Below are 26,398 nucleotides of genomic sequence, written 5' to 3'. Positions count from 1 at the left end.
GCGGACTTTAAAGGTCCGCTCGGAGTCCGCTCGGAGTCCGCTCGGCTCCGCTCGTGAGTCCCGCCAAAATGTACTCGAGTCCAGTGTTAATACATTTTATCGGAGCAACCGCCGGAGTCCTCTCGGAGTGCCGGGCGGCTCCGCCGCTGGACTCTACTCCGCTACGTAGTTCCAATAAAAACGACTTTCTCTAATGACATAGAAAGTTCTAGATTAAACTGATGTGTTCAAACAGGAAAGAGAACAACTTTTATCTGACAACCATTTGATTAGATAATTTATAAATTATTAATCAATTATAAAACATACATTCAAAAATTATAACATTATTTTCTGATCAAAATATATTAAATACGTAGACAGGACTAATAAACAACTTTTTCAACTAAATTAATCGGGAAATCGAAGCAGTACTTTATATTTAACCATATTATATACTAAATAAGAGTCTTACAATATGAAAGTCCTCAGCTGGCACATTGGTGCAATTGTCCTGACATTTAAGGCAGGTTTATCCACAATGTATTCCTGCTTTCTGCATGTAGACAAAGGCATTGCCACAACCTGACTTTAAACAGTTGCAACTGGATTTGTTTTAAAGAGCTTTTTCGGAGCTGTATTCCATAAGAGTGGTCACTGGAACATGCGCCCCATTATTCTTCTTTCATCCTCAGCTTATCGTATCTATGTTATTATAATCTTAACGCCTCAGCTATGGTAAACAAGATTAGAATGTGTGTTCAGCTGCCCAGATGGTTGGCGGGAGCTGTTCCCACTGATGCCTGCTGTTGAAGTTGTGCGACTTCTGTTCAAGACTGAAAGTCTAGCTTCATCAAGTCATCTCGATTATGAGATTAAATCAACTTCAGCATCAAAAGTTCTCCGACATTCATAATGGTTGCTGTTGTAGAATTTGCCGAAAAAAAAGCAACTATTACTACTTACAACGATAGAGTGCGATCGGTCTTAATAGCCATCCTTACAATTCCGTGATCCAACTGTGGAGTCTGAACTGGGAAAGCGTGGCACAGCAGGGGGACAGCAGTATCGTGTTTACGTGCCTCCAAGTTTAGGGGGAGTCTAAATCGGTAGTTCATAATAACCGTTGTTAGACCTTATGTTGTCAAAAACTAGGAGCTGAATTCTATTCCAATGAATCAACCAAACCCATTATTTTAAACAGTCCATAAACTCCTACTGTTCATAATCATTACGAACTCGTACTGATAACTGAACTTTTTAAATAGGAAATATATGGTAACCCATATCTCTCTACTCATTACTTAACATGTCTGAACTGAGGATGACCGTCTAATACCACCAAAGTCCCAAGCCATAACTATATTTATAAATCTTCTTGGTGCTTTGGAATCAATTCAAGGACTCCAATCCACAAATAAACCAGACTTTGAGAACACATCCAGTAACTCATCAAATCAAGGCTAAACCGATCTCTCTAGATGCCCAAAGCATGTTCGATATGAGAGGCATAATGACAACTAAAACAGTTTTGGACCATGCAAGATTATTTGATAAAAACGTGGAATTTATGTAAACAAATACATAATTACTTAAATATTGCCGTTTCCGTACGGCGCTATTACGTAATATATGTTAAAAAGCGCGCCGTGCAGCTACTCTCCTTCAACATAGCGCTGGTTTCTTATGCGCCACGTAACGTTATGCTTAGGCCTTAAATCATACCGCATGACATAACGCTAAAGGTGGCAGTGACTGTAATTTTCTTCAACAATTACTGAATTATCCATCCTAAAAGTGATTTACAAAAATGACACCTAAACCTCTATATTTCGGTGTTTCACGTAAATCGTAACTTCGTCTGAACTGTGGTGTCTGACGTTTGCAGCTAGATCGTACTCTGCATGATATTGTATTAGCAAATTTGTATAGTGCATAAATTGTTTAGTTTTTATAATACTCTGCAACCTGGTAGCACGGCTAACACAAAAAACAAAAATGTTGGCCTGGCTTGTGCAAAACCAAGTAAATAACACGCACTTCCGATAAAAGCCCGTCTGGAGAAGACTCCTGCAAAATTGTTCATTGTAGTCAACGGGCACAAAGAAGCACTACGAGCAATTGTGGTCCTTTAACCTCCTACATAATTTGAACATTTTTGTGGCGAATCATTGAACAACTACTGCTTCTGAATAATAAAACAAAAGTTAATAAAACAAAATTAAATTAATTACCAATTTATTCAATCAATACAATCATAAATTCTAATAAAGGAAACACAAAGCAAAAAGGATGTCTGTAAACTATAATTTTAGTGTGACTAATAATCTATCGACTTCAAAGATGAATTTTAGTTTAATAATGAAATGCACACATCATAGTTATGGGTAAAATTAGTATTTTAAAATTTTAAAATTGATAAGAATTGCTCAATGCTCAAAATGTGAAAATTCTAGCAAAGATATCATATTTTTAAATATGTTGGTTACAGTTATGACAGAACTGGCATGACTAGTTTTATTGAGGCTGGTAAAAGACCCAGTTGCCTGTGAATGGTCTTATACCTGAACCCAGGGACCACAATGTGATAAGATCAGGCCTAGATGTTTCTATGTAGAGCAATTATATATTTTTGTAGCTATATTTACTTGTATAGCTGGTGGTCATTTTTAAATGGTCAGTTTATGCCTTGTGTGCAAACTATCCATCCAGATGCTTAGTGATGTTGGTAAATCATGCCTTCTACGATATATAATGTTTGACCATAAATTTTGTTTTACACATAAACTGTGGCCAAAAAAACAATGTCAATTAACAATATTTAGCATTCATTCTGTTATTTAAAGCGTGTTATTTCCCAGCACTACTACACAACAAAACCTGTCGCCCACGAGGAAACACGGTCGCAGATACAAATAGCCCAATTGTGCTCTTCTAATTCTGTGATCGTGGTGTATCTACTAATACAGCTAATTATATTACTAATGACTGACAAACATTTAAATGGAATCGATTACAGTCGTTTGATAAGTTCCGGTCAAAGTAATGTTCATGGTGATCATATTTTTATGATCCCCGGTTGTGCAACACACTCCGTCCGAAAGGTCCAAGGCAAACCTGTCGATGTTTTCACCATACGAAGTAAGGCGATTGAACATATACACAGCTTACAACTCAACCCATGGGACGATACGTCGTGAGCCTCAATTCTTCAAACATATACAGCACATACCTAGTTGCAAACACTAAACACAACATACACACCATACCAAATATGTATAATGCCATTACTGAATTCGAAAGAAAATATATCTGCTATCTAATTTGAAAAAAATTGAAAATAAACCTGAAGAAAAGGGGAAGGAAGGGGTTTGGGAGAGCAGAGTAGGAAAACAACAGATCCTGTGCCGCAGGATTTTAAAATTGTTTATAGGATCCGTATTGTTTCGTCTCTTAGATTAATATATAGGTCTGATAACCCTTGTCATGGTACTTTGTCAATAACACCGTGGTTTACTCATATGATTAAGTTTAGTTAGTTAACCTATTTTCAATGGATAATACTTTGCATCCAAAGTTGTAGACTGCACATAGTATTGTCTGTCTATTTAGATTGTAGTTCTAACGACAGCTTTCTTAGATTATACTTGAGAATATACTGATAGTAGTGGGAGAAGACTATTTTCACTCGTTGACTTACGGCAGTGATTCCAAATACTGGTTTGATTGTAGATGAATAGTCTGACGGAGTGGTGTGATGAGGTAGATTGCACGTCTGGTGACCTGATTAATAAAGAGAACATTAGACTGGTGATGGAACTTATAATTTTAAAAACATTTCAAGTAAACAGTGCAACTACTTATGAAGAATTGTGTACAGTCAGGAATTATACTCGTACAGTATTGTTTACAGTGTTTCTAGGTTCAAAGAAATCTTTGCCCTAACATCTGCTTGATAACTTTACCGTCTTATCCCTATGATAGGCCTTACTCTGGCACATGTTTTGATCTTATTGCAGTACGCATCAATATCACCAAAGAGAATTCTTATGCATTTCTTTTGTGTTTTAAATATGGCTTCTTCTAGTTTAACTATTATGATACACCTCCCCAAACATATATTCCATAACATAGATGAGATTCAAAAAGGGTGTGGTACAGGTCCTTAATTAAGTGTTTTAGGTACACAGCGACTGATTCCACAGAGTCTACCATCACAATTTCAATGTTACGACTTAACGCTCCCAATGAGCATCCCTGTTCAGTTTTTTGTCCATAATGACTCAAGAAACTTAGTTTCCTCTAACCTTTTTAATTATTATATTATTCCATTGTCAGTTATTCTAATGTCATTAGTGATTGAATCTGTTCATTTCTACAGTTCGGCTTAAAGTGGATATAACAACATTTCTTTGTGTTGATATGCAGCAGAAGAAACTCTATCATATATTGATGAGACAAGTTTTAAGATTTTGTAAAGCTTGCAGTAAAGTGTTTTATACATTTTATCAGACAACAAATATGTTATTTGCATCGGCAAAAGTAATAAACTTACATAGGTTCTTATACTCTATATATTTTCATTGATGTAGATAATAAAAGCACGGGACCTGAATACAGACCCTGGGCACACCAAATATTACAGACAGTTTATTTCGGATTCTGTCACCAAGTACTGAAAACATATTGCTGCCTATTATATGAGGTAACTGGCTATTCATTTATTTGCAGTCCCACGAATCCATAATCATTCAGTTTTTTAAGCAGTTTATATTACAGATTGTATCAAAAGCTTTAACTTAAATCAATGAAATATGCCCCTAGAACAATGATTTTTTATCCTTAGTTATTTTTCAATGTTAGATCGACAGAAGAAGTTTAAGTGCAATGGCTTGTCGAATGATTTTTCCTGAAGCCATTATAGATAATCATAAAATAATTCCTTGCGACAGGGGAAAGAAACTGTAAAGCCTGGAGAATATCAATGCCATGATAATTCGCTGCGGTACGGTTTGGTGGAGGGTTAGGGTCAACGTTTATGACATTAGTAGGGTTCAAAGTTAGGACTAGAGTTGTACACAATTGACATTTGTTATGGTAATGGTTAAGTTATACACTTCGCGACCTTTATCTGACCACAATATTGCAAAATGCTATGTTGAATTCACGTGAAAAATTTAGTCCGAGGGTCGAAGTCGGAGGTCTAGAAGGTCATGACTCTGTTGGAGTCCGGGCGGACTCCGAGCGGAGTCCGCCGAGCTGGGGCGGACTCCGGCGGATTTCAATTCTTTGCGGAGAGGTTCCGGGCGTAGTCCCGCAAGCACTCCGCCGAGTCCGCAGCGTCCGGAAGTCCGCCAGTGGCTTAGCCTCTGCCGGACGGCACTCTGCCGAGCCGCCGCGGAGGCCGCTCGGAGTCCGCGGGCGGAATTAAAAGTCCGCACGGAGTCCGCTCGGATTCGCTCGTGTGCTCCGCTGGATTCCGCCAAAATGTACTTCGAGTCCAGTGTACATACATTTTAGCGGAGCACCGTGCCGAATCCGCTCGGAGGTCCGTCGGCTCCGCCTCGGAACTCTAACACCCGCGACGGATAGGCCAATAAAAACGACTTCTGATGTCATAGAAAGTTCTAGATTAAAAGATGTGTTCAAACAGGAAAGATAAACAACTTTTATCTGACAACCATTTGATTAGATAATTAATATAATTAGTTTAATCAATTATAAAACAAATATTCAAAATTATAAAATTATTTTCGATCAAAATATTTTAAAATTACGTAACATGATAATAAACAACTTTCACTCAAATTATCGTGAAATCGAAGCAGTAATTTAGATATGACCATATTAAATACTAGATAAGAGTCCTTACTTATAATTCCTCAGCAGCACATTGTGCAATTGTCCTGACATTTAAGGCAGGTTGATCCACAATTGTATTCCTGCTTTCTGCATGAACAAGCATTCCCAACTACTTAAAACAGTTGCAAACTGATGTTTTAATGAGCTTTTTCGGAGCTTTATTCATAAGAGTGGTCACTGTACATCCCCCATTATTCATTTTCATCCTCAGCTTATCGATCTAGGTTATTATTATCTTACGCTGCAGCTGATGGTTAAACAAGATTAGAATGTTGTTCAGGCTGTCCGCAGATTGTGGCGGGAGCTGTCCCCAACTTGAATGTCCTGCAGTTGAAGATTGCGACTTCTGTCAAGAACTGAAAGTCTAGCTTCATCTAGTCATTCTCGATTGTTATGAAATCACTTCATCAATCAAAAGTTCTCCGACATGCTTTATGGTTGCTGGGTGTAAGAATTTGCCGAATAAAAAGCACTATTACACATTCAATCATAGATGCCGATCGTCTGAAAAGCCGGATCCTAACCTAAATCGCGGTTGTATCCAACTGGTTGTGTCGATCCATTGAAAGCGTGGCACCAGCAGTATCGTGTTTTACGTGCCTCCAAAGTTAGGTGGGAGACAAATCGGAAAATCATAATAAACTTTGTTAGACCCTTATGGTTGTCAAAAACTAGGAGCTGAATATCCATTCCAAGGAATCAACCAACCATTATTAACGTCCATAAAACTCCTTACTGTTCATGAATCTTTTACAAACTTCGTAACTATAACTGAACTTTTTAAAATAGTGAAAATTATAAGGTACCCAATATCCTCTCTACTCTTTACTTAAACATGTCTGGAACTGAGGGATGACCGTCTAATACCACCAAAGCCAAGCCATAACTTATTATAAAACTCTGGCATTGGAATCAATCAAGGACCTCCAATCCACAGAATAAACCTCCTTTGTGAACACATCTGTAAACTCAATCAAATCAAAGGCTAAACCGATCTCTTCTAGATTCCCAAAGCAGGTTCTATAATGAGTGGGCAATAATGACAACTTTAAACAAGTTTTGGACCATGCTAAGATATTGATAAAACGTGGAAATATATGAAAACAAATACGTTAATACTATAAATATTGCGTTTCCGTACGGCGCTATAACGTAATAATGTTAAAAGCGCGCGCGCAGCTACTCCCTACCTCAACATATAGCTCGGTGTTTTCTTATGCTCGCACAACGTTTTTTATTCTTGGCCGTTAATCAGACCCATGACATAGACGCTATAGGTGGCATGACTGTAATTTTCTTCCACAATTACTGAATTATCCATCCATAAAGTGATTTTACAAAATGAACACTAACCTCGTGTTTCGGTGTTCACTTAACGTTACTGGCGGCTGAACTGTGTGTCTGACGTTGCAGCAAGATCGGACACTGCTTGATATTGTATTAGCAAATTTGTATAGTGAATAAGTGTTTAGTGTTATATAAAACTCTGCACCTGGTAGCACGGCTAACACAAAAACAAAAATGTTTGGCATGGCTTGTGCATAACAAAGTAAATAACACCACTCACGATAAAAGCCGTCTGGAAAACTCCTGCAAAATGTTTCCAATGTAGTCAACGGCCAAATAAAGAAATCACTACTAGCAATTGTTGTCCCTTTAACCCACCTACATAATTTGAACATTTGTGGCGAACTCATTGAACAACATCTGAATTAATAAAACAAAAGTAATAAAACAAAGTTAATTTATTTACCAATTATTCACTCAATACATATCATAAATTCTAATCAATGGAAACACAATTGCAAAATGGATTCCCTTAAACTATAATTAATGTTGTGACTAATAATCTATTGACTTTGCCAAAGTTTAATTTTAGTTAAGTATGAAAATGCCACCACATCATAGTTAGGGTAAAATGTTTTTTAAATTTAAAATTGAGAATATTGCTCTATGGCTTAAAATGTAAAATTCTAGCAAAAGTATACTTATTTTAAAATAGTTGGTACAGGTTTATGACAAGTACTGGCTGGGCATGACAAAGATTAATTGGGGAGCTGTATAAGGACCTGTTGCCTGTAAGGGCTTTAACCGAAGCCCCAAGGGGACCACAATTTTGAAAAGTATCAGCCAGATGATTTCTAATTAGAGCAATTATTTATTTTGGAGCTAGGATTACGTACGTTGAATAGCAGGAGGTCCATGTTTTAAAGGCTTTTATCCTTTTGTGCTAATTATCCTCCATATGCCTTAGTGATGTGGGTAAATCAGTGCCCTTCTACGATAAAAGTTTAGACATAAATTTTGTTTTAACCACATCAACTTGTGGCACACTAATGTCAATTACAATATTTAACATTCATTTATATTAAAGCGTGTTTTTCCGCCCCCTCACTACTACACAAACAAAAACCTTCTGGCCCACCGAGGGAAAACACGGTCGCATAACAAATGAGCCCAATTGTGCTATTCAATTCTTTGATCGTGTGTAACTACTATAAACTAGCTAATATACTAATAAAATTAAATGGAATCATTACAGTCGTTTGATAAGTTCACGTGTCAAAGTTATGTTTCAAGGTGATTCATATTTTTTTGATCCCCTGTGGGCAAACACTCGTCGAAAGGTCAAGGCATCGTAGCTCGGGCCATCGGGAGGCACTACATCGGGCGCGCGCTACTTCGAAGAAATTTAGACGAGTAACATCCGTCAACCACCAGCCACGGATGACGGAACGTTGAAATCTAAATGCTGAAAATAACAAATGACACGATTGAGCTGCTGCGCGAAAGTTTGATTTCGTTCGGAGGAAGCTCACAGCAGAAAGCTTAACAAAACGAAAAATTGTATTTTTGATTTTCAAAACTCTGTCCCATTTTCAGATATGAAAATGTCTGAACACACATTTGACAGATTGGATGAAATTTTTGCCCAGAAACCAATTAGTCAGTTAATTGATGATGGTATGAAACCAAATTGGGTTGAGTCAAAATATCGAAAAAAAAAAATTGGAAAATCATACTGTCCCAATACAAGGCCATACTCTGTCCCATTTTCAGTTTTTGAAGCTGAAATTTCCAGGCGGCCGAAATTTTACAGTTTTGACCGAATTTCACACCCGCAACCAATTAGTCAATCAACTATAGATGACAATTGACACGATTGAAGTAAGTTATATTGTATTCTATTGTAAATGATATGATAATTTAAAGAGAAAAACTCGACTAATTGTTACCGATTGATTGTTAAATAATCACTTACTCAAACGATACCAGTTCTTAAAGTTAACCAGTCACGCAGTACGCGTAGACACATGTGACATGGCTATGTGAACTTGAAAACAGCTGTTAAAATTTTAACTTTAATAGGATGTTTTGGATATTCATATATGATCAGTTATTGAAAAAAATTGGTCTAATCGAATTTTAATCGTGGTTCCGAGTTCACATGCAAATCACAAACTGTTGATGGTATTTTTACAATGTTTTATCTAAGGTTAAGTTAAGAAATGTTTTTTCCGTGTTTCAATTGTTAATCCATCATATCACACACAGCACTCAGCAGAGATCAGTTAAGGTGTCACGTGACTTTTTGGTTTTGTAGATCTGCAATGAGAGACACGGGCGTTAAATCTCATTTTTAGTCTATTGATTTTAATTGAAAAGTAACAAGTTATCAAATAGGTTTACTGTCCGTTAGATTAGCGGTTTCTCACAAATTGAAAGAAACTTAAAATTAAATGGGTAAAATGTTAGACATTCTATAAAACTAAACGGCAAGATTCACGGAATTGCAAATTAACCTAAGAAGTTATAGTTATACAGCGTACCTGTCAATTATTCCACAGTTTTGCAGTGATGTTTTTTCAGGTGAGCTATAAGAGCATTATCAGTTGTATGCCCTGTAAACTCAGCTAGTAACTCCCAGCGTCCTCTCAAGTCCTCGATCATTTCTGATGTTACTTCCTTAAATTGATAATGATTATTTTAAATTTAAAACTGTGTTCATCTTGACTAGCTCCTAGTTTTCAACAAAGTTTTATATAATGTAGATAAGATGTCTGAAAATCGAAACATATTTAGATTTAAAAACGTCGTGTATATAACCCCTTGAATCTTGATAGGAACCTGACGCATTTACAACTGTCAAAGTATATTTTCAAACCTCAGTCTACGTTTACAAGTTCTTACGTTCTCGAAAAAGTCAGGAAAGCGGAGGATGGCCCAACGGTTATTGCAATCACCAGATTCCTCAGTTTCGTTGTCTCCTCTTAGTATTTCGCTGCTACAGTGATGTTTTGTCAAATGTGCTATTAGGGTGTCGTCTATTTGATGGCCATCAAACTCGGCAAGAAGCTCCCATCTCTCTATCAAGTCTTGAAGCATTTCCTTCTCGATTGTCTGAAATGATGTGACAATATTATTTTACTACCTAGTAATCTAGTATGGACATGATAAGTTGATTTAAAATTTACTTTAGCAATCGTCATCACAAACATGATTGGTTGTCTTAATTTCATTCATACAAGATCAAATTGACCTAAGCAGGTTGTTTATCGAATTTACTTAATCATCGCTTTTCTTTAATTTATCTCCACCTTATTGTAAATGTCGGATAAGCGTAGGAAAGCCCAGCGATTTTTGCAACCCCCCTCAGACTCTTCTGTAGGTCCCACAGTGGTGGGTATCCCAGTGGTAGGCTCGTGTGTGTGGGCAGGACAAGTTAAGCTCAGCTTTACAATATTCCCGTGTTTTTCAGTGTCATCTGACAGCAGCGTCTCCCAAGAGAGGTGGATGTCGTTTTCTAGCGTGTCTTCGTAGTTGGAACATACTCCTGATTTATACATTTTTGCTACCTCTTGGTCGGAGACTTTCCGTTTCAGGATGTTCAGCTTGGTTAATTCTCCACCGAACGAGCGAGCACTGCTATAAAAGGTAGCCTCCATTTTGTAGGTTGAATGATATTGTCCAATAACAATGGAGCCAGTAGAGACAGACAACTTTCTACCGGTGCTGCGAGACCCTATCAGCTTACCGTTGTAGTACAGCGTTGCTGTACCACTGCTAAAGGACCAGGCTAGGCATACATGATACCACTGAGAATGTACTGGTGTCTGGCTGTGCGGAGTATTGCTTCCTTGTAGAAAAGCCCAGTAGAGATTATCAGAGAGAAAAATCTCAGTACTAGAATCCTGAGTATTGTAGTCCATCCAGACTCCATGGTGTGAAGTAGGACTCAGTTGTTTGACCCAACTACAGACCGACACTGCCTCTTCCAGAGGTGACATGTCGGGGTTTATCATTATGTAGCTAAGGAGGTCATCTCCAAACTTCAGAGCAACGTGTGGTTTGTGAGAGAGGACAGATGTCAGGAAGGGAAGCAAGAGGAGCGAGATTCTATATGCGAATATCATGGTGGTCTGGTTGCTGGTTGCTTACTGCAATGCGTAGAACAGGGCGGCGAAATTTGGTTCGGCTGAGAGAAAGCTTAAGAGCAAAAAATCTAGAGTACTGTTGCGATTGTGCAGCTCGCTGTGGAATTTAGGCCTACGTGATAATGAATAAGGTCCATCTCACGATGTGCTAACTAGTTTCCATGGAAATTATCTTCGTTAGTAATATTTCCTGCCCGGTAACATGGGAATTTTACAAATTTTACGATGTTATAAATATAAGAGATGTCATCATCATTCGCCATGATTGTGGGAAAAAGTTAGGGTTTTTACCATTGGGGGAAGCCAAACAGTCATTTCGTAATTAGAGTGACAATAAACCCAAATTACCGGAATTTCAGATTTCGCTGGATATTTTAACCAAATTAGCAACAGTAGCAGGAACCCGTCTAATTCTATGTCGTGTCACTTAGAGACAACGATATTTATTTATTTTGTGATTTTGAAACCACCTGGAGATCAATTTTGTGGGGCCTTAATTATTTATTCCTTGGTCAATTTTGTATTTCTTTATATCGGTCAAAAGGCCATAAAAGCATTCGACACAGCCGAAAAAAGTTTCAAAAGTTTATCTCTCACAGTTTTCACGGAACATTTACTCAAGTCTAACTAATGACTTTTTGCTCTAGGAGTAACCATTGGCAACGAGCTGTCATGCAGGGGAAGCATATATATTCAGCTGCAATGTGACAACGCGGTACAACATCTTCATATCAGGCGTGTAACACTAACAGAGCAGTTGGTAAAATGTGGGGTATTACCCCTACAGGGACGAGATGGATATATAGTCAAATTATCCTTCCCTCTCTAGGTTCCGCTGCATTTGTATAGCAGCATGGAATAGACGAAGCCCGGTACATAAAGACAAAGATGCATGCAATTCAGAGACACACTAGTATCATGATATCAAGAGGACTCAAAAGCACACCACTAGAACACTTGGCAGGAGTCATTGAGTCAATTGACTTACAACTCAAGGAAATGGCCATCCTTACAGCTAGGAAACTTAAAATCAACGGAAATTGGAATTCTAATTTCTAACTGCCAGTTTAACAGAACTGTAAATCCTATGCATACAAGTTGGACAAAGCTATCTCAACCATACCAGCGATGAAATGTAAAATCACGGACATTATCGAAACTACCAGAGTTTTGGACCAGAAACTATCACAGATGGCTCAAAAATAGAAATGTTCTCTGGCGCAGGTTACTGTGTAATAAGAAATTCAATCGAGGTCCAGAGACAAAGTTTCCACCTAGGCACTCAGGCAACTGTATACCAATGTGAACTGTTTGCTCTTAACTAATCAGCACACTGGGCAACTAGCACTATACTATTACAGAACCTGGGAGTATAACATTCTTTTCAGATTCACAGGCAGCAATTCTAGCAGTCACACTCACACATCACACGGTCACATCTAGATGAGTACTTGATACTATTAACTACCTAAACAATCTAGGACAAACCCACTCAGTCGCTGTTGGGTGGGTCCCGGGACATGCAGGAATTCCAGGAAACGAAAGAGCTGACGAACTAGCTAGAGAAGGCTCACTCACAATTTCTGACCTGCAACCAATTAGTCAGTCAACTATAAGTATAGATGACAAATGACAAGATTGAGGTGCTGGAAGTTTGATTTTGGTCGGAGGAAGCTCACAGCAGAAAGCTTAACATTAACAAAACGAAAATTTGTATTTTCGAAACTCTGTCCCATTTTTAGATATGAAAATGTCTGAACACACATTTGACAGATTAGATGAAATGTTTGCCCAGAAACCAATTAGTCAGTTAATTGATGATGGTATGAAACCAAATTGGGGTACTGGAAGTCAAAATATCGAAAAAAATTGGAAAATCATACTGTCCCAATCCCATACTCTGTCCCATTTTCAGTTTTTGAAGCTGAAATTTCCAGGCGGCCGAAATTTTACAGTTTTGACCGAATTCCAGACCCGCAACCAATTAGTCAATCAACTATAGATGACAAATGACACGATTGAGGTGCTGGAAGTTACATTGTATTCTATTGTAAATAATATGATAATTAAAAGAGAACATGTTACCGATTTATTGTTAAATAATCACTTACTCAAACAATACCAGTTCTTAACCAGTCACGCAGTACGCGTAGACACATGTGACATGGCTATGTGAACTTGAAAACAGCTGTTAAAATTTTAACTTTAATAGGATGTTTTAGATATGATTCAGTTATTGAACAAAATTGGTCTAACCGAATTTTAATCATGGTTTCGAGTTCACATGCAAATCACAAACTGTTGATGGTATTTTTACAATGTTTTATCTAAGGTTAAGTTAAGTAATGTTTTTTCCGTGTTTTAATTGTTAATCCATCATATCAGTATCACACACAGCAGAGATCGGTTAAGGTGTCACGTGACTTTTTGGTTTTGTAGATCTGCAATGAGAGACACGGGCGTTAAATCTCATTTTTAGTCTATTGCTTTTAATTGAAAATAACAAGTTATCAAATACGTTTACTGTCCGTTAGATTAGCGGTTTCTCGCAAATTGAAAGAAACTAAAATGGGTAAAATGTTAGACATTCTATAAAACTAAAAGGCAAGATTCACGTAATTTTAAATTTACCCAAGAAGTTATACAGCGTTATACCTGTCAGTTATTCCACAGTTTTGCAGTGATGTTTTTTCAGGTGAGCTATTAGAGCATTATCAGTTGTATGCCCTGTAAACTCAGCTAGTAACTCCCAGCGTCCTCTCAAGTCCTCGATCATTTCTGATGTTACTTCCTTGAATTGATTATTTTAAATTTACAGCTGTGTTCATTTTGACTAGCTCCTAGTTTGCAACAAAGTCTTATATAATGTAGGTAAGAAATCTGAAAAACGAAACATATTTAGATTTAAAAACGTCGTGTATAAAATTAAAACCCCTTGATAGGGACCTGACGCATTTACAAGTACAAGTTACAACCGTCAAAGTATATTTTCAAACCTCAGTCTACGTCTACAAGTTCTTACGTTCTCGAAAAAGTCAGGAAAGCGGAGGATGGCCCAACGGTTATTGCAATCACCAGATTCCTCAGTTTCGTTGTCTCCTCTTGACATCTCGCTGCTACAGTGATGTTTTGTCAAATGTGCTATTAGGGTGTCGTCTATTTGATGGCCATCAAACTCGGCAAGAAGCTCCCATCTCTCTCTAAAGTCTTGAAGCATTTCCTTCTCGATTGTCTGAAATGATGTGACAATATTATTTTACTACCTAGTAATCTAATATGGACATGATAAGTTGATTTAAAATTTACTTTAGCAATCGTCATCACAAACATAATCGGTTGTCTTAATTTCATTCATACAAGATCAAATTGACCTAAGCAGGTTGTTTATCGAATTTACTTAATCATCGCTTTCTTTAATTTATCTCCACCTTATTGTAAATGTCGGACAAGCGTAGGAAAGCCCAGCGATTGTTGCAACCCCCCTCAGACTCTTCTGTAGGTCCCACAGTGGTGGGTATCCCAGTGGTTGGCTCGTATGTGTGGTCAGGACAAGTTAAGCTCAACTTTACAATATTCCCATGTTTTTCAGTGTCATCTGACAGCAGCGTCTCCCAAGAAAGGTGGATGTGGTTTTCTAGCGTGTCTTCGTAGTTGGAACATGCTCCTGACTTATACATTTTTGCTACCTCTTGGTCGGAGACTTTCCGTTTCAGGATGTTCAGCTTGGTTAATTCTCCACCGAACGAGTAACCACTGAAAAAGGTAGCCTCCATCTTGAAGGTACTATGACGTTGTCCAATACAAATGGAGCCAGTAGAGACAGAGAACTTTTTACTGGTGCTGCTAGACCCAATCTGCTCACCGTTGTAGTAAAGCGTTGCTGTACCACTGCTAAAGGACCAAGCAAGGCATACATGATACCACTGAGAATGTGCTGGTGTCTGGCTGTGCGGAGTATTGATTTGTTGTAGAAAAGCCCAGCCGAGGTTATCAGAGAGATCAATCTCATGACCACTATCCTGAGTCCTGTAGTGCATCCAGAATCCATGGCGTGAAGTAGGGCTCAGTTGTTTGACCCAACTACAGACCGACACTGCCTCCTCCAGAGGTGACATGTCGGGGTTTATCATTATGTAGCTAAGGAGGTCATCTCCAAACTTCAGAGCAACGTGTGGCTTGTGAGAAAGGACAGATGTCAGGAAGGGAAGCAAGAGGAGCGAGATTCTGTATGTGAACATCATGGTGGTCTGGTTGCTGACTGCAATGCGTAGAACAGTGCGGCTAAATTTGGTTCGGCCGACTTTGTCCAGACATTAATCTAATCCTACCTAAAACCCACGTGATCTAAGCAACTCCCCTTCAAGGTGCGAATTCAACATCTCCAACAAAGATCACCATTGTTGCGGGATGTTAACAACCTGGAGTGATATAATTATCACTCTACCAGGTGCTGTCTGAACCGTCATTAAACTTGATTTAACCTCAAAAATCCTCTAAGAGACGAAAGTTCGCCCCTCTCTCCTCTGAGGTGATGCAATTAGCACTTCCCCCGACCAGAACTTGATGTTCCACTTCCACTGCATAATTATAACTCACTAGCATCGATGTTACACAAAACTACCTAAAATCTATCAAATAATCACGGCTTACAGATTGGATGAAATTTTTGCCCAGAAACCAATTAGTCAGATAATTGATGATGGTATATAACCAAATTGGGGTACTGGAAGTCAAAATCTCGAAAAAAATTGGAAAATCATACTGTCCAATACTCTGTCCCATTTTCAGTTTTTGAAGCTGAAATTTCCAAGGCCGAAATTTTACAGTTTTTACCAAATTTCTGACCTGCAACCATTTAGTCAGTCAACTATAGATGACAAATGAAACGATTGAGGTGCTGGAAGTTTGATTGCGGTCGGAGGAAGCTCACAGCAGAAAGCTTAACAAAACGAAAAGTTGTATTTTCAAAACTCTGTCCCATTTTCAGATATGAAAATGTCTGAACACACATTTGACAGATTGGATGAAATTTTTGCCCAGAAACCAATTAGTCAGATAACTAATGAGGGTATGAAACCAAATTGGGGTACTGCAAGTCAAAATCTCGAAAAAAATTGGAAAATCATACTGTCCCATACTCTGTCCCATTTTCAGTTTTTGAAGCTGAAATTTTCAAGGCCGAAATTTTACAGTTTTGACCAAATTTCTGACCTGCAACCAATTAGTCAGTAAACTATAGATGACAAATGAAACGATTGAGGTGCTGGAAGTTTGATTGCGGTCGGAGGAAGCTCACAGCAGAAAGCTTAACAAAACGAAAAGTTGTATTTTCAAAAGTCTGTCCCATTTTCAGATATGAAAATGTCTGAACACACATTTGACAGATTGGATGAAATTTTTGCCCAGAAACCAATTAGTCAGTTAATTGATGATGGTATGAAACCAAATTGGGGTACTGCAAGTCAAAATCTCGAAAAAAATTGGAAAATCATACTGTCCAATACCCTGTCCCATTTTCAGTTTTCGAAGCCGAAATTTTACAGTTTTGACCGAATTTCTGTCCTGCAACCAATTAGTCAGTCAACTATAATTGACACACGATAGTGATTTTTGTTCTTAATAAAATTGGCCGGAAGAGTAGGAATAAAGTTTAGTCTATAAAGTGTAGATATAAATAACAACACAGTTATACTGTTTCTTCAATTCAAATGTCAAATTGAAATCGGTTTATCCACACAACCAACAAGAAGATACTGGTAAAATACGACCAATCCTCTGTACCTTATCCTAATTTATATAACACAGAATTTAAAAACACTACGAAATTGCAAACATTAAATAGACCTGTATTAAAATGTCATAGTTTGCATTCATTCTGATAATACTTAATAAAACTTAACTACTAAAGAACTTGAACAATGTAAATGGCACTATAAATGGTAAATGTTACTTTAAATGGTATTATACTATTAATATTATACCGTAGTCCCTCGCGGCTATAGTATCTTCAAAGAGCTGTTTTAAATCTCAAAGAGACTTCATTTTCTGTTTACATTAGCACGAACGTCAGTGACTATTCACTGACAAAAAGTACAAAGAGTAACCAATTATCAATATTAAAATTAACAATAACAATATCAAATTCTTCTCAATTCTGAACTGCAGTTTTGCAGCGCACGTGCTCTAGAAAACCCACTAGAAACTTCACACTAATCCAAGCTAAACCGGCATCATCAACTCTTCCTTGCTATTTTGATACGGTTAGTAGAGCCGACTGTTAAGAAGAACTTCCCGCACTGTCCAGGCTCAAATGTAGATGGTATTATGTGGTATGTCCCCGCTGGTAGACGTTTGAAGATTTTCACGGACATTCCGTTTCTGAATTTCCCGGAGTTCGTTTTGCTGAACTTTTGATCTGAATGATTTGGAATTATGATGTGAGGATGAAAGTTTCACTTCACAAAGGAACAGATTTTCATACGCTTGAGACATAATATTTTGACCAAATTGAGGCATCAAACTTAAATGTCACGTGCTATCTAACCTGAAGTTGGGACGATGGAGAAGCCAGTATGAAAAGCTTTGGGAGCCTCCAGCTTAACAAAGCACTCCGTCTCTGAACAGTCGTGAGGGTCCACTGTTAGAAGGTAGGTCGGGTTGTTCTTGTGGGTGCTGGGGTGGGCTGTGTTAAGGATAGGGGTAATCGCACTGTATAGTGACAAGTGACAACACTATACAATGAGTTATGACAAGCACTTTATAATGACAGCTGATATTTGTCACTATATAGCGTGACTATACGAGTATAATTGCACTTCATAATTGTTGTGTTAAGGATAAGGAAACAAACCGTAAACATTCTCAGGATTACACAAAAATAATCATATTCATCATTTAAAGTCAAAGAATATTTCAAACTATTACAGGCCATCAAAATATTGATATCAACTAAAATCTTAATTAAATAACTAATTAGTTAATACTTAACTTAATTGAATAACTAAATTGTACCTGTAGTTAGGGCAGCCTCCAGCAAGTTGAGCAGTCCACTCTCCTGTTAACTTGAACTCGTATGGATAGTGGTGGGGGATGTTACCTATCTTGAAGTTCTCTGTACAAAACACTCGAATACTGAAATATGCATACTCATTAAGAAAACACTCGTATACTGAAATATGCATTAAATTAAGCCAATAATAATCATATATAATTAGTCTATAATCTTAGAAGTGGACAATTATGAAAGCCCGGTTTATCAGTTATCACCAGTTGTTTTCGAGTCTCTGACTTCCTGGAAACCATTGGACAGTATTTCAATTATTCTAGACTTAATGTTCACATATATCATATACTTAATGTTCACAATATACGGAAAGGCAACTAGAACGAACACCGATGGGACATTAAGACAACATTAAGACACATTAAGACAACAATAAGACAACATTAAGACACCAATAAGACACATTAACACAAAAATAAGACAACATTAAGACACCAATAAGACAACATTAAGACAACATTAACGCAACAAACACCAATAAGACAACAAACGATAAGACAACATTAAGACAACATTAAGGCATCATTAAGGCAACATTAAGGCAACAAATTCGTTTAATACAACAAATTATGTATAACAGTATAACACTATTTCTTCGAATATATTTTACTTTGTCAAATTATATTTTACTTCATCAACTGAGTTAGAGTAATACGAAATTGTGACTTAAAGTTTCTCGGAGCTGTGGCTCACTGGCCCACGTTTACTTTTCTGTATTTTTGACCTAAAAAACAGTAGTAAATTAATTAATGAGGGAACAACTCATAAATTTTAAAATTAAATTTTACTCTACATCGAGTCGAATGCAATTAAATTTAAAGAAGTGTGCTGCAATTGAAAACAATGTTAAAATAATGAACTAGGTTATAAGATATTATAAATATCTCCGGGATTTCGACGCGGGATCATATTATCACTCAGCCCGGCCCGCTGTTAGATAAACATCTCAAGGTGATATCATCCCGCCCCGGAAATTTGTATAAACCCGGCCCGCTTTTTAGTCGTAACTGATGTTTATCATTCAATTCTCCGACTTACAATAATCAATGATACTGCTGATTAGAACTCGATAATAGTAGAACAGTTAGACGCGCGATCACGTGGGCGCGTCACGTGCGTACCACGTGCCACCAATAGCATACGCCGAGTCTATACCACGTGACACGAAAGCGCACCACGTGATATGAAACATCGTAACCGTCCACTTCTTTTACACGCAAATTCCTGGGAACGTTGCCAAAGCAGCTAATTCTTGGAATTTCTCCAACGCGTGGCGTGAGAAGTTGGCGACTAGCCAGCTACCCTTGTCCGTGCCCTAAAAATAGTATTGTTTTGCTTGCTCTCCTTCCAGCTCTTGTTCCTGCTAACGTTCAAGCTATTGCTTAAATAGAAATGAAAATATTACTAAAATCAGACCCGTATTCCGAAATAAAAACTATTTTATCACTCTCTTCTAAAGTATAAATCCCTTGTCGAAATCGCCGGAGATAATTATAATCCATAAACACTTCACGCTCAGGGCTAAATAAATGTAATCCCTCAGCTGGCGCTTCGGGATTACATATTAACACAAAACTCGTGCGCTGCGCGCACTCGTATGTGTTTATCAGATCATCCCGCTAGCGCGGGATGATCTGTTATATAAACCCTTTGCGTGGCGGGTTTATGTTATTATCACTTTGTAACTGAATACCTAAAGTTAGTGGTTAGTAGATACATTGCACATGAGCCGAAAATGGCTTCTTTGCTGTCGCGTTGATATTGTTCTAATATCTCCTTCGCATTCTATTTTCTTATTCTTTTTTTCTCTTTTATTTCTCTGTTCTTTCTCTGTATCTTTTCTTAATCTTTTCTTTCTTTTTGCCCTCTCTTTTTCTACTATCTACAGACCGGAGGAAACTTTAAAACCCAAGTGACAACGCATCAAGGGGCAGGGAAACTGATCAAAGTGTCCAGCATGCCCATATTTGTTGTGTTAAATTAATGTTAAATTAATCCTTATATGGACAAGCTAATATCAGTACATCGATATTGGAATACAAATTGTAACCACACCTCTCTCTAGACATCCTAATAATGGTCACGTGACTTCAAGTGACAGCTTGTAAGGGCAGGCTTGATATTTTAGCAGGGTAATTTCTAGTCATTATCCCGAATACATTGCTCTACTCTACTGTCAGTTTCGTGAATAGTCAGTAGTACAGAGTACTGTCTATTCACGCAGCAGTTTAAAATGGCACTGTTTTGTTGCACTTTACTGTATATCGTTTTTCTACTTAATTTCGGAATTTTCATGAGGGGGATCATGAGTATTTTTGAGAATGTTTTGAATCTGAGAATATGACCATTTTCGCCGGATCTATAGATCTATGTATAGACGCTCTGGCAGTCAATTGTAGCTTACATTCAAGTGTCCGTAGATTTAAAATCTTTAAATATACAGTCATTTCGTTTATTTATTTTTCAGGCATTAAGACTTAATGTAGGTGGGTGTGTACTGTGTTTGTAGATCTTCAGATTGAATTATGTAAAGAGAACATGAGACAGTAATTTAAACCATAGTATTCAATTATACAGGTACCAGTCAGGGGATAGGCTTGTTAACGTCTTAACGTTCAGTTATTATATTATAGTAGGGTTACCTAGTCTACATTTTATTTTAGGAAAGTGATTAAAACCATTCAAAATTAAGCGTTATGTTTGTTATATCATGATGATGCTGGATTATGAACCAAATCTTTGATGGAGAAGCATGAACTGGTTTGCACGGAGTACCGTGTCAAAACAGCGAGTCTATCAATATTTTGTTTACTGTTCCAAGTTTTCTAGCCTGTAGAAGTCTGTGTATAATACTTTAAATTTAAGTCGCAAAATACAATAATATTAACATAAACATTACCATTAGACATAAACTTGACCACTACACATTCACATACAATGGATGATGAAATCGTGCGGTAGGTGAAATCAATGCCGCGAATATGCAGCGAATTTCGCCAAGTTTGGCTTGCCGCAGCGCCGCAATGTTTGGCCAATTCTCGCGATTTTCTTTTGTCCTTGTATTGTTACAGGACGATTCCCACTTTTCAATACAACTCTACCCTTCCAATTTACATACCATACCATTATTTCCCATGTACAGGACAAGTCTGGACAATGATTCACACCAACTAATACTATTCACACTGTTTTGTCCAGAAACTAATTCAGATAATTCACAGACGCTTCGCCTGCTGTACAAATATTGTACAATTATTGCTTATTCGAGCTTTTCATTTAGAATTATATTGGAGCCAGGGTGAGCCAGGGTGAGCCAGGGTGAGCCAGGGTGAGCCAGGGTGTGGACTGTAGACTGGCTGCATTTGTTTTATTGATTATGTTCTTTGCATTCACAATGGCCTGGCATATGGCAAGGCAAATTGGCACAATGCCAACCGGCTATATTACGGTAATATTCCTCTAACAGCCGGCTGTTAGAGGAATCTCACATAATTTTGCAATATAATTGTACACCCAGCCTTTAGAAAGGGTAAGATACATTCACAACAAAGCTGCACTTGTACTACAAATCTGACATCATGTGACTGTGACTTCTACCACCAAGTAATATGATACGATGATATAATGTCTGGTACTGTGGTAATCAATAACTGAACCAGAACTCAGAATCTTTTATAAAGGTAAAGGAGGAACAGAATCACCACTTTACGTCACAACACAATTAATCACGTGATCAATTGCGTCATGACTCATGACCTGATACTTTCTATTGATAATGTTCCCCTAAGTTTGAGATCACCGACATGCTGCGCTCACTGACAATACTAGTGTTGTTGGTCAGTTGTTGAAGAGTCGTTGTGTTTATGTGCAACATTTGGTTATCCTCTAGTTACTTAACGTTCCAACCTGAGTTAGCATTAAGGTCTAAAACCAGCCTGTAACAGGTTTAACCTGTTTTTGTCTATATGTTGAATGAATTGTCCGGTCAAATAAATGCAAGTTTTTTGTCACTTAGGGTAGATGAGTAGATCGCTGTAGGTAGAAATAAAATGAACTCCATTTCCGACAATAATATCTCCTCCTCATGATCTCCAATCTCTGTACATTGTACAGTGTACATTGTAGATTACACATTATACATAATACATTATACAGCACTCTATACAACATAAAACACTCAGGCAAACACCATGTCAACAATGTTAATCCTTGTACTGCTCGCGGGTACCGTACAGCTGGCACAGGGACAAGGTGACTTCGACATGGGTGACTTTGGTGATATGAGCAGCAGTTTCGGAGACTTTGGAAGTGATGTTGATGATGTCATGGATAAAATGGGGGGAGATATTGGTGGTGCTTTTGATGACATCGGTGATCAGTTCAGTGACCTTGGCGGAGATATAGGTGATCAGTTCAGTGACCTTGGCGGCGATATAGGTGATACGTTCAGTGACCTTGGCGGAGATATAGGTGATACGTTCGGTGACCTTGGAGGTGATATGGAAGACGCCTTCAACGACTTCGAAGATTCCTTCGACTTCGACGACTTCGCTGGGGAACAAAAAGAGCGCTTTGACGAACTTCTCAAGAAAGCAGGTTCCTTTACACAGGACCAGATAGATGCCATCAATCAGGCTCTCTCCAGTGATAACTTGGACGGATTGGGAGACATGAACCTGACAGAGGAGCAAACTACTGCATTCTACAGCGCGCTGCAGGACTGGAATGCAGCTGATGGTGGGGGTGTGGGAGTGGTAGTGTCACTACCACTCCTAGTGAGTGTGGTGATGTGTCACTACCACTCCTGGTGAGTGTGGTGATGTGTCACTACCACTCCTAGTGAGTGTGGTGATGTGTCACTACCACTCCTAGTGAGTGTGGTGATGTGTCACTACCACTCCTGGTGAGTGTGGTGATGTGTCACTACCACTCCTAGTGAGTGTGGTGATGTGTCACTACCACTCCTAGTGAGTGTGGTGATGTGTCACTACCACTCCTAGTGAGTGTGGTGATGTGTCACTACCACTCCTAGTGAGTGTGGTGATGTGTCACTACCACTCCTGGTGAGTGTGGTGATGTGTCACTACCACTCCTGGTGAGTGTGGTGATGTGTCACTACCACTCCTGGTGAGTGTGGTGATGTGTCACTACCACTCCTAGTGAGTGTGGTGATGTGTCACTACCACTCCTAGTGAGTGTGGTGATGTGTCACTACCACTCCTAGTGAGTGTGGTGATGTGTCACTACCACTCCTGGTGAGTGTGGTGATGTGTCACTACCACTCATAGTGAGTGTGGTGATGTGTCACTACCACTCCTGGTGAGTGTGGTGATGTGTCACTACCACTCCTAGTGAGTGTGGTGATGTGTCACTACCACTTCTAGTGAGTGTGGTGATGTGTCACTACCACTCCTAGTGAGTGTGGTGATGTGTCACTACCACTCCTGGTGAGTGTGGTGATGTGTCACTACCACTCCTGGTGAGTGTGGTGATGTGTCACTACCACTCCTAGTGAGTGTGGTGATGTGTCACTACCACTCCTAGTGAGTGTGGTGATGTGTCACTACCACTCCTGGTGAGTGTGGTGATGTGTCACTACCACTCCTGGTGAGTGTGGTGATGTGTCACTACCACTCCTAGTGAGTGTGGTGATGTGTCACTACCACTCCTGGTGAGTGTGGTGATGTGTCACTACCACTCCTAGTGAGTGTGGTGATGTGTCACTACCACTCCTAGTGAGTGTGGTGATGTGTCACTACCACTCCTAGTGAGTGTGGTGATGTGTCACTACCACTCCTAGTGAGTGTGGTGATGTGTCACTACCACCCCTAGTGAGTGTGGTGATGTGTCACTACCACTCCTAGTGAGTGTGGTGATGTGTCACTACCACTCCTAGTGAGTGTGGTGATGTGTCACTACCACTCCTAGTGAGTGTGGTGATGTGTCACTACCACTCCTTGTGAGTGTGGTGATGTGTTCACTTTGAGCAAGACCTTTTTCAGTGGATACTTGATGTTGGGCCAATTTTATTTTCAGCGCTAATAATCAAACATTTCTTTTGTTATATTATGCTGTATTTGATTGTTGTATTGGTGGATCCTTGAAGTTGAGGCGTGTTTGTTTGTTATTTTGTACATAACATCATTATCATGTAACATATGATGCACTGGTATTCAGGGACAAAAGGAAGTCGCGGCATGTGCGGCATGTACGAAATCGCGATTTTCCCCATTTTTTGCGACAAATTTTATATATCATCTGATGTCGCCTGTTTGGCTTGTCGCGGTATTTTTTGGGCCAAAATAATCGCGATTTTCTTTTGTCCCTGCTGGTATTCTATCATCAATTTTATGCATGAATTAGTTATGACGTATCATTATTTAATTCTTTTACAATTCTTTAAAAAGAGATTTGTTTCATTTCTTTCATCACTTTTCTTAAAAACTTGAAAAATGTGCATAGCATACATGAAACAGCGAAAGTCTTTTAAAGTTTTCTGGCCGATGGGAACTAACATAGTAACCGGTAAAGTAACTTTGGGTAACCAATAGTAACGATAAGTAACCGATAGCAAATTTAAGTAATCAATAGTAACGACAAGTAACCAATATTAACGATAAGTAACCAATATTAACTTTAAGTAACCAATAGTAACCGATGGTAACCAATATTAACCAATAGTAACCAACAGTAAGATAAGCACTAACCTGTAGCTAATAGTACTAGTCTTCTCATACTGGGATACCACCAGAGTGTAGGTACTTGAACCGGCTCCTGCGTTTATACGGGCTAAATAGTGGGGCGAGTTTATCTTCGTACCTGAGGAGGTTTAGAGGTTTAGAGAACTTGTTGGTTTAGAGGTTTAGAGGTTTAGAGAACTTGTTGAACGTGGGTCGGGATATTGCGGGTAATTGCGGTAGTAGTAGTTCTACCGAAAAAACTTGGGTTGGGTGAATTTTTAAGAATTTGATGATTTTAGAGTTTCCTCTTTATAAAGATTGGTATGTAATCAATAAAATACTAACCACTAAGTAAAGCGTCATCAGGATAGTAGACCCTGTCTCCGTTGGTTTTATAAACGTGTAGAGTGATGAATTCTTTGTTGTTCGCGAAATCGTCTTTCTCTGTTATATGCCTGGAAGAGGAACGTTAATTAATACAGAACTACTTTTGTGGAAGAAATACGGCTAAATCACGTGACGTCACACATTCTCAGTCTCTCTCACGTGACGTCACACATTTTCAGTCTCTCTCACGTGACGTCACACATTCTCAGTCTCTCTCACGTGACGTCACACATTCTCAGTCTCTCTCACGTGACGTCACACATTCTCAGTCTCTCTCACGTGACGTCACACATTCTCAGTCTCTCTCACGTGACGTCACACATTCTCAGTCCCTCTCACGTGACGTCACACATTCGCAGTCTCTCTCACGTGACGTCACACATTCTCAGTCTCTCTCACGTGACGTCACACATTCTCAGTCTCTCTCACGTGACGTCACACATTCGCAGTCTCTCTCACGTGACGTCACACATTCTCAGTCTCTCTCACGTGACGTCACACATTCCCAGTCTCTCTCACGTGACGTCACACATTCGCAGTCTCTCTCACGTGACGTCACACATTCTCAGTCTCTCTCACGTGACGTCACACATTCTCAGTCTCTCTCACGTGACGTCACACATTCTCAGTCTCTCTCACGTGACGTCACACATTCTCAGTCTCTCTCACGTGACGTCACACATTCTCAGTCTCTCTCACGTGACGTCTCACGCCCCTAACGTGACGTCACACATTCTCAGTCTCTCTCACGTGACGTCACACATTCTCAGTCCCTATCTCGTGACATCACACATTATCAGTCTCTCACGTGACGTCACACATTATCAGTCTCTCACGTGACGTCACACATTCTCAGTCTCTCTCACGTGACGTCACACATTCTCAGTCTCTCTCACGTGACGTCACACATTCTCAGTCTCTCTCACGTGACGTCACACATTCTCAGTCTCTCTCACGTGACGTCACACATTCTCAGTCTCTCTCACGTGACG

General features: G+C 38.8%; 2 protein-coding genes and 1 long non-coding RNA gene across 4 annotated transcripts; all 3 read right to left on the bottom strand.

Moving 5' to 3' along the window:
* Window positions 1–9,097: 9,097 nt before the first annotated feature.
* Window positions 9,098–11,265, bottom strand: LOC134825228 (uncharacterized). The gene is made up of 4 exons (XR_010161517.1): window positions 10,440–11,265; window positions 10,033–10,242; window positions 9,672–9,807; window positions 9,098–9,447 (listed from the first exon to the last, which is right to left on the bottom strand). It is a non-coding gene; the product is annotated as an uncharacterized LOC134825228 (long non-coding RNA).
* Window positions 11,266–13,531: 2,266 nt separating this feature from the next.
* LOC134825197 (uncharacterized) lies at window positions 13,532–15,651 on the bottom strand. 2 transcript variants are annotated; one of them, XM_063837349.1, is made up of 4 exons: window positions 14,705–15,651; window positions 14,299–14,508; window positions 13,932–14,067; window positions 13,532–13,717 (listed from the first exon to the last, which is right to left on the bottom strand). In XM_063837349.1, the coding sequence occupies exons 1-3, from the start codon at window positions 15,515–15,517 to the stop codon at window positions 13,939–13,941; spliced, it is 1,152 nt and encodes a 383-aa protein (XP_063693419.1). In that variant the 5' UTR covers window positions 15,518–15,651; the 3' UTR covers window positions 13,532–13,717; window positions 13,932–13,938. The 2 variants fall into 2 exon arrangements, with proteins under 2 accessions (XP_063693419.1, XP_063693420.1); XM_063837350.1 differs by lacking the exon at window positions 13,532–13,717 and adding an exon at window positions 13,726–13,839.
* Window positions 15,652–16,962: 1,311 nt separating this feature from the next.
* LOC134824746 (calpain-7-like) lies at window positions 16,963–25,609 on the bottom strand. Its single transcript, XM_063836721.1, has 6 exons — window positions 25,596–25,609; window positions 25,365–25,474; window positions 25,047–25,158; window positions 18,288–18,407; window positions 17,821–17,948; window positions 16,963–17,691 (listed from the first exon to the last, which is right to left on the bottom strand). The coding sequence occupies exons 1-6, from the start codon at window positions 25,607–25,609 to the stop codon at window positions 17,510–17,512; spliced, it is 666 nt and encodes a 221-aa protein (XP_063692791.1). The 3' UTR covers window positions 16,963–17,509.
* Window positions 25,610–26,398: the final 789 nt, after the last annotated feature.

Source organism: Bolinopsis microptera, chromosome 13 (assembly GCF_026151205.1).
Source record: "Bolinopsis microptera isolate Bmic1 chromosome 13, MBARI_Bmic_1.0, whole genome shotgun sequence".
NCBI classification, from domain to species: domain Eukaryota; kingdom Metazoa; phylum Ctenophora; class Tentaculata; order Lobata; family Bolinopsidae; genus Bolinopsis; species Bolinopsis microptera.
This window is presented reverse-complemented; position numbering and strand designations above follow the sequence as displayed.

What these genes read in the sequence shown, in the direction of transcription:
- LOC134825197 (XM_063837349.1), bottom strand. Translation starts at nt 15,517, where the DNA reads ATGATGTTCACATACAGAATCTCGCTCCTCTTGCTTCCCTTCCTGACA. An exon ending in TGTCCGACATTTACAATAAG is followed by an intron (nt 14,509 to 14,704) that starts GTGGAGATAAAT and finishes ACATCATTTCAG; the next exon opens with ACAATCGAGAAGGAAATGCT. An exon ending in TTCCTGACTTTTTCGAGAAC is followed by an intron (nt 14,068 to 14,298) that starts GTAAGAACTTGT and finishes AATCAATTCAAG; the next exon opens with GAAGTAACATCAGAAATGAT.
- LOC134824746 (XM_063836721.1), bottom strand. An exon ending in TGATGACGCTTTACTTAGTG is followed by an intron (nt 25,159 to 25,364) that starts GTTAGTATTTTA and finishes AAACCTCCTCAG; the next exon opens with GTACGAAGATAAACTCGCCC. An exon ending in CTCCATCGTCCCAACTTCAG is followed by an intron (nt 17,692 to 17,820) that starts GTTAGATAGCAC and finishes CAAATCATTCAG; the next exon opens with ATCAAAAGTTCAGCAAAACG.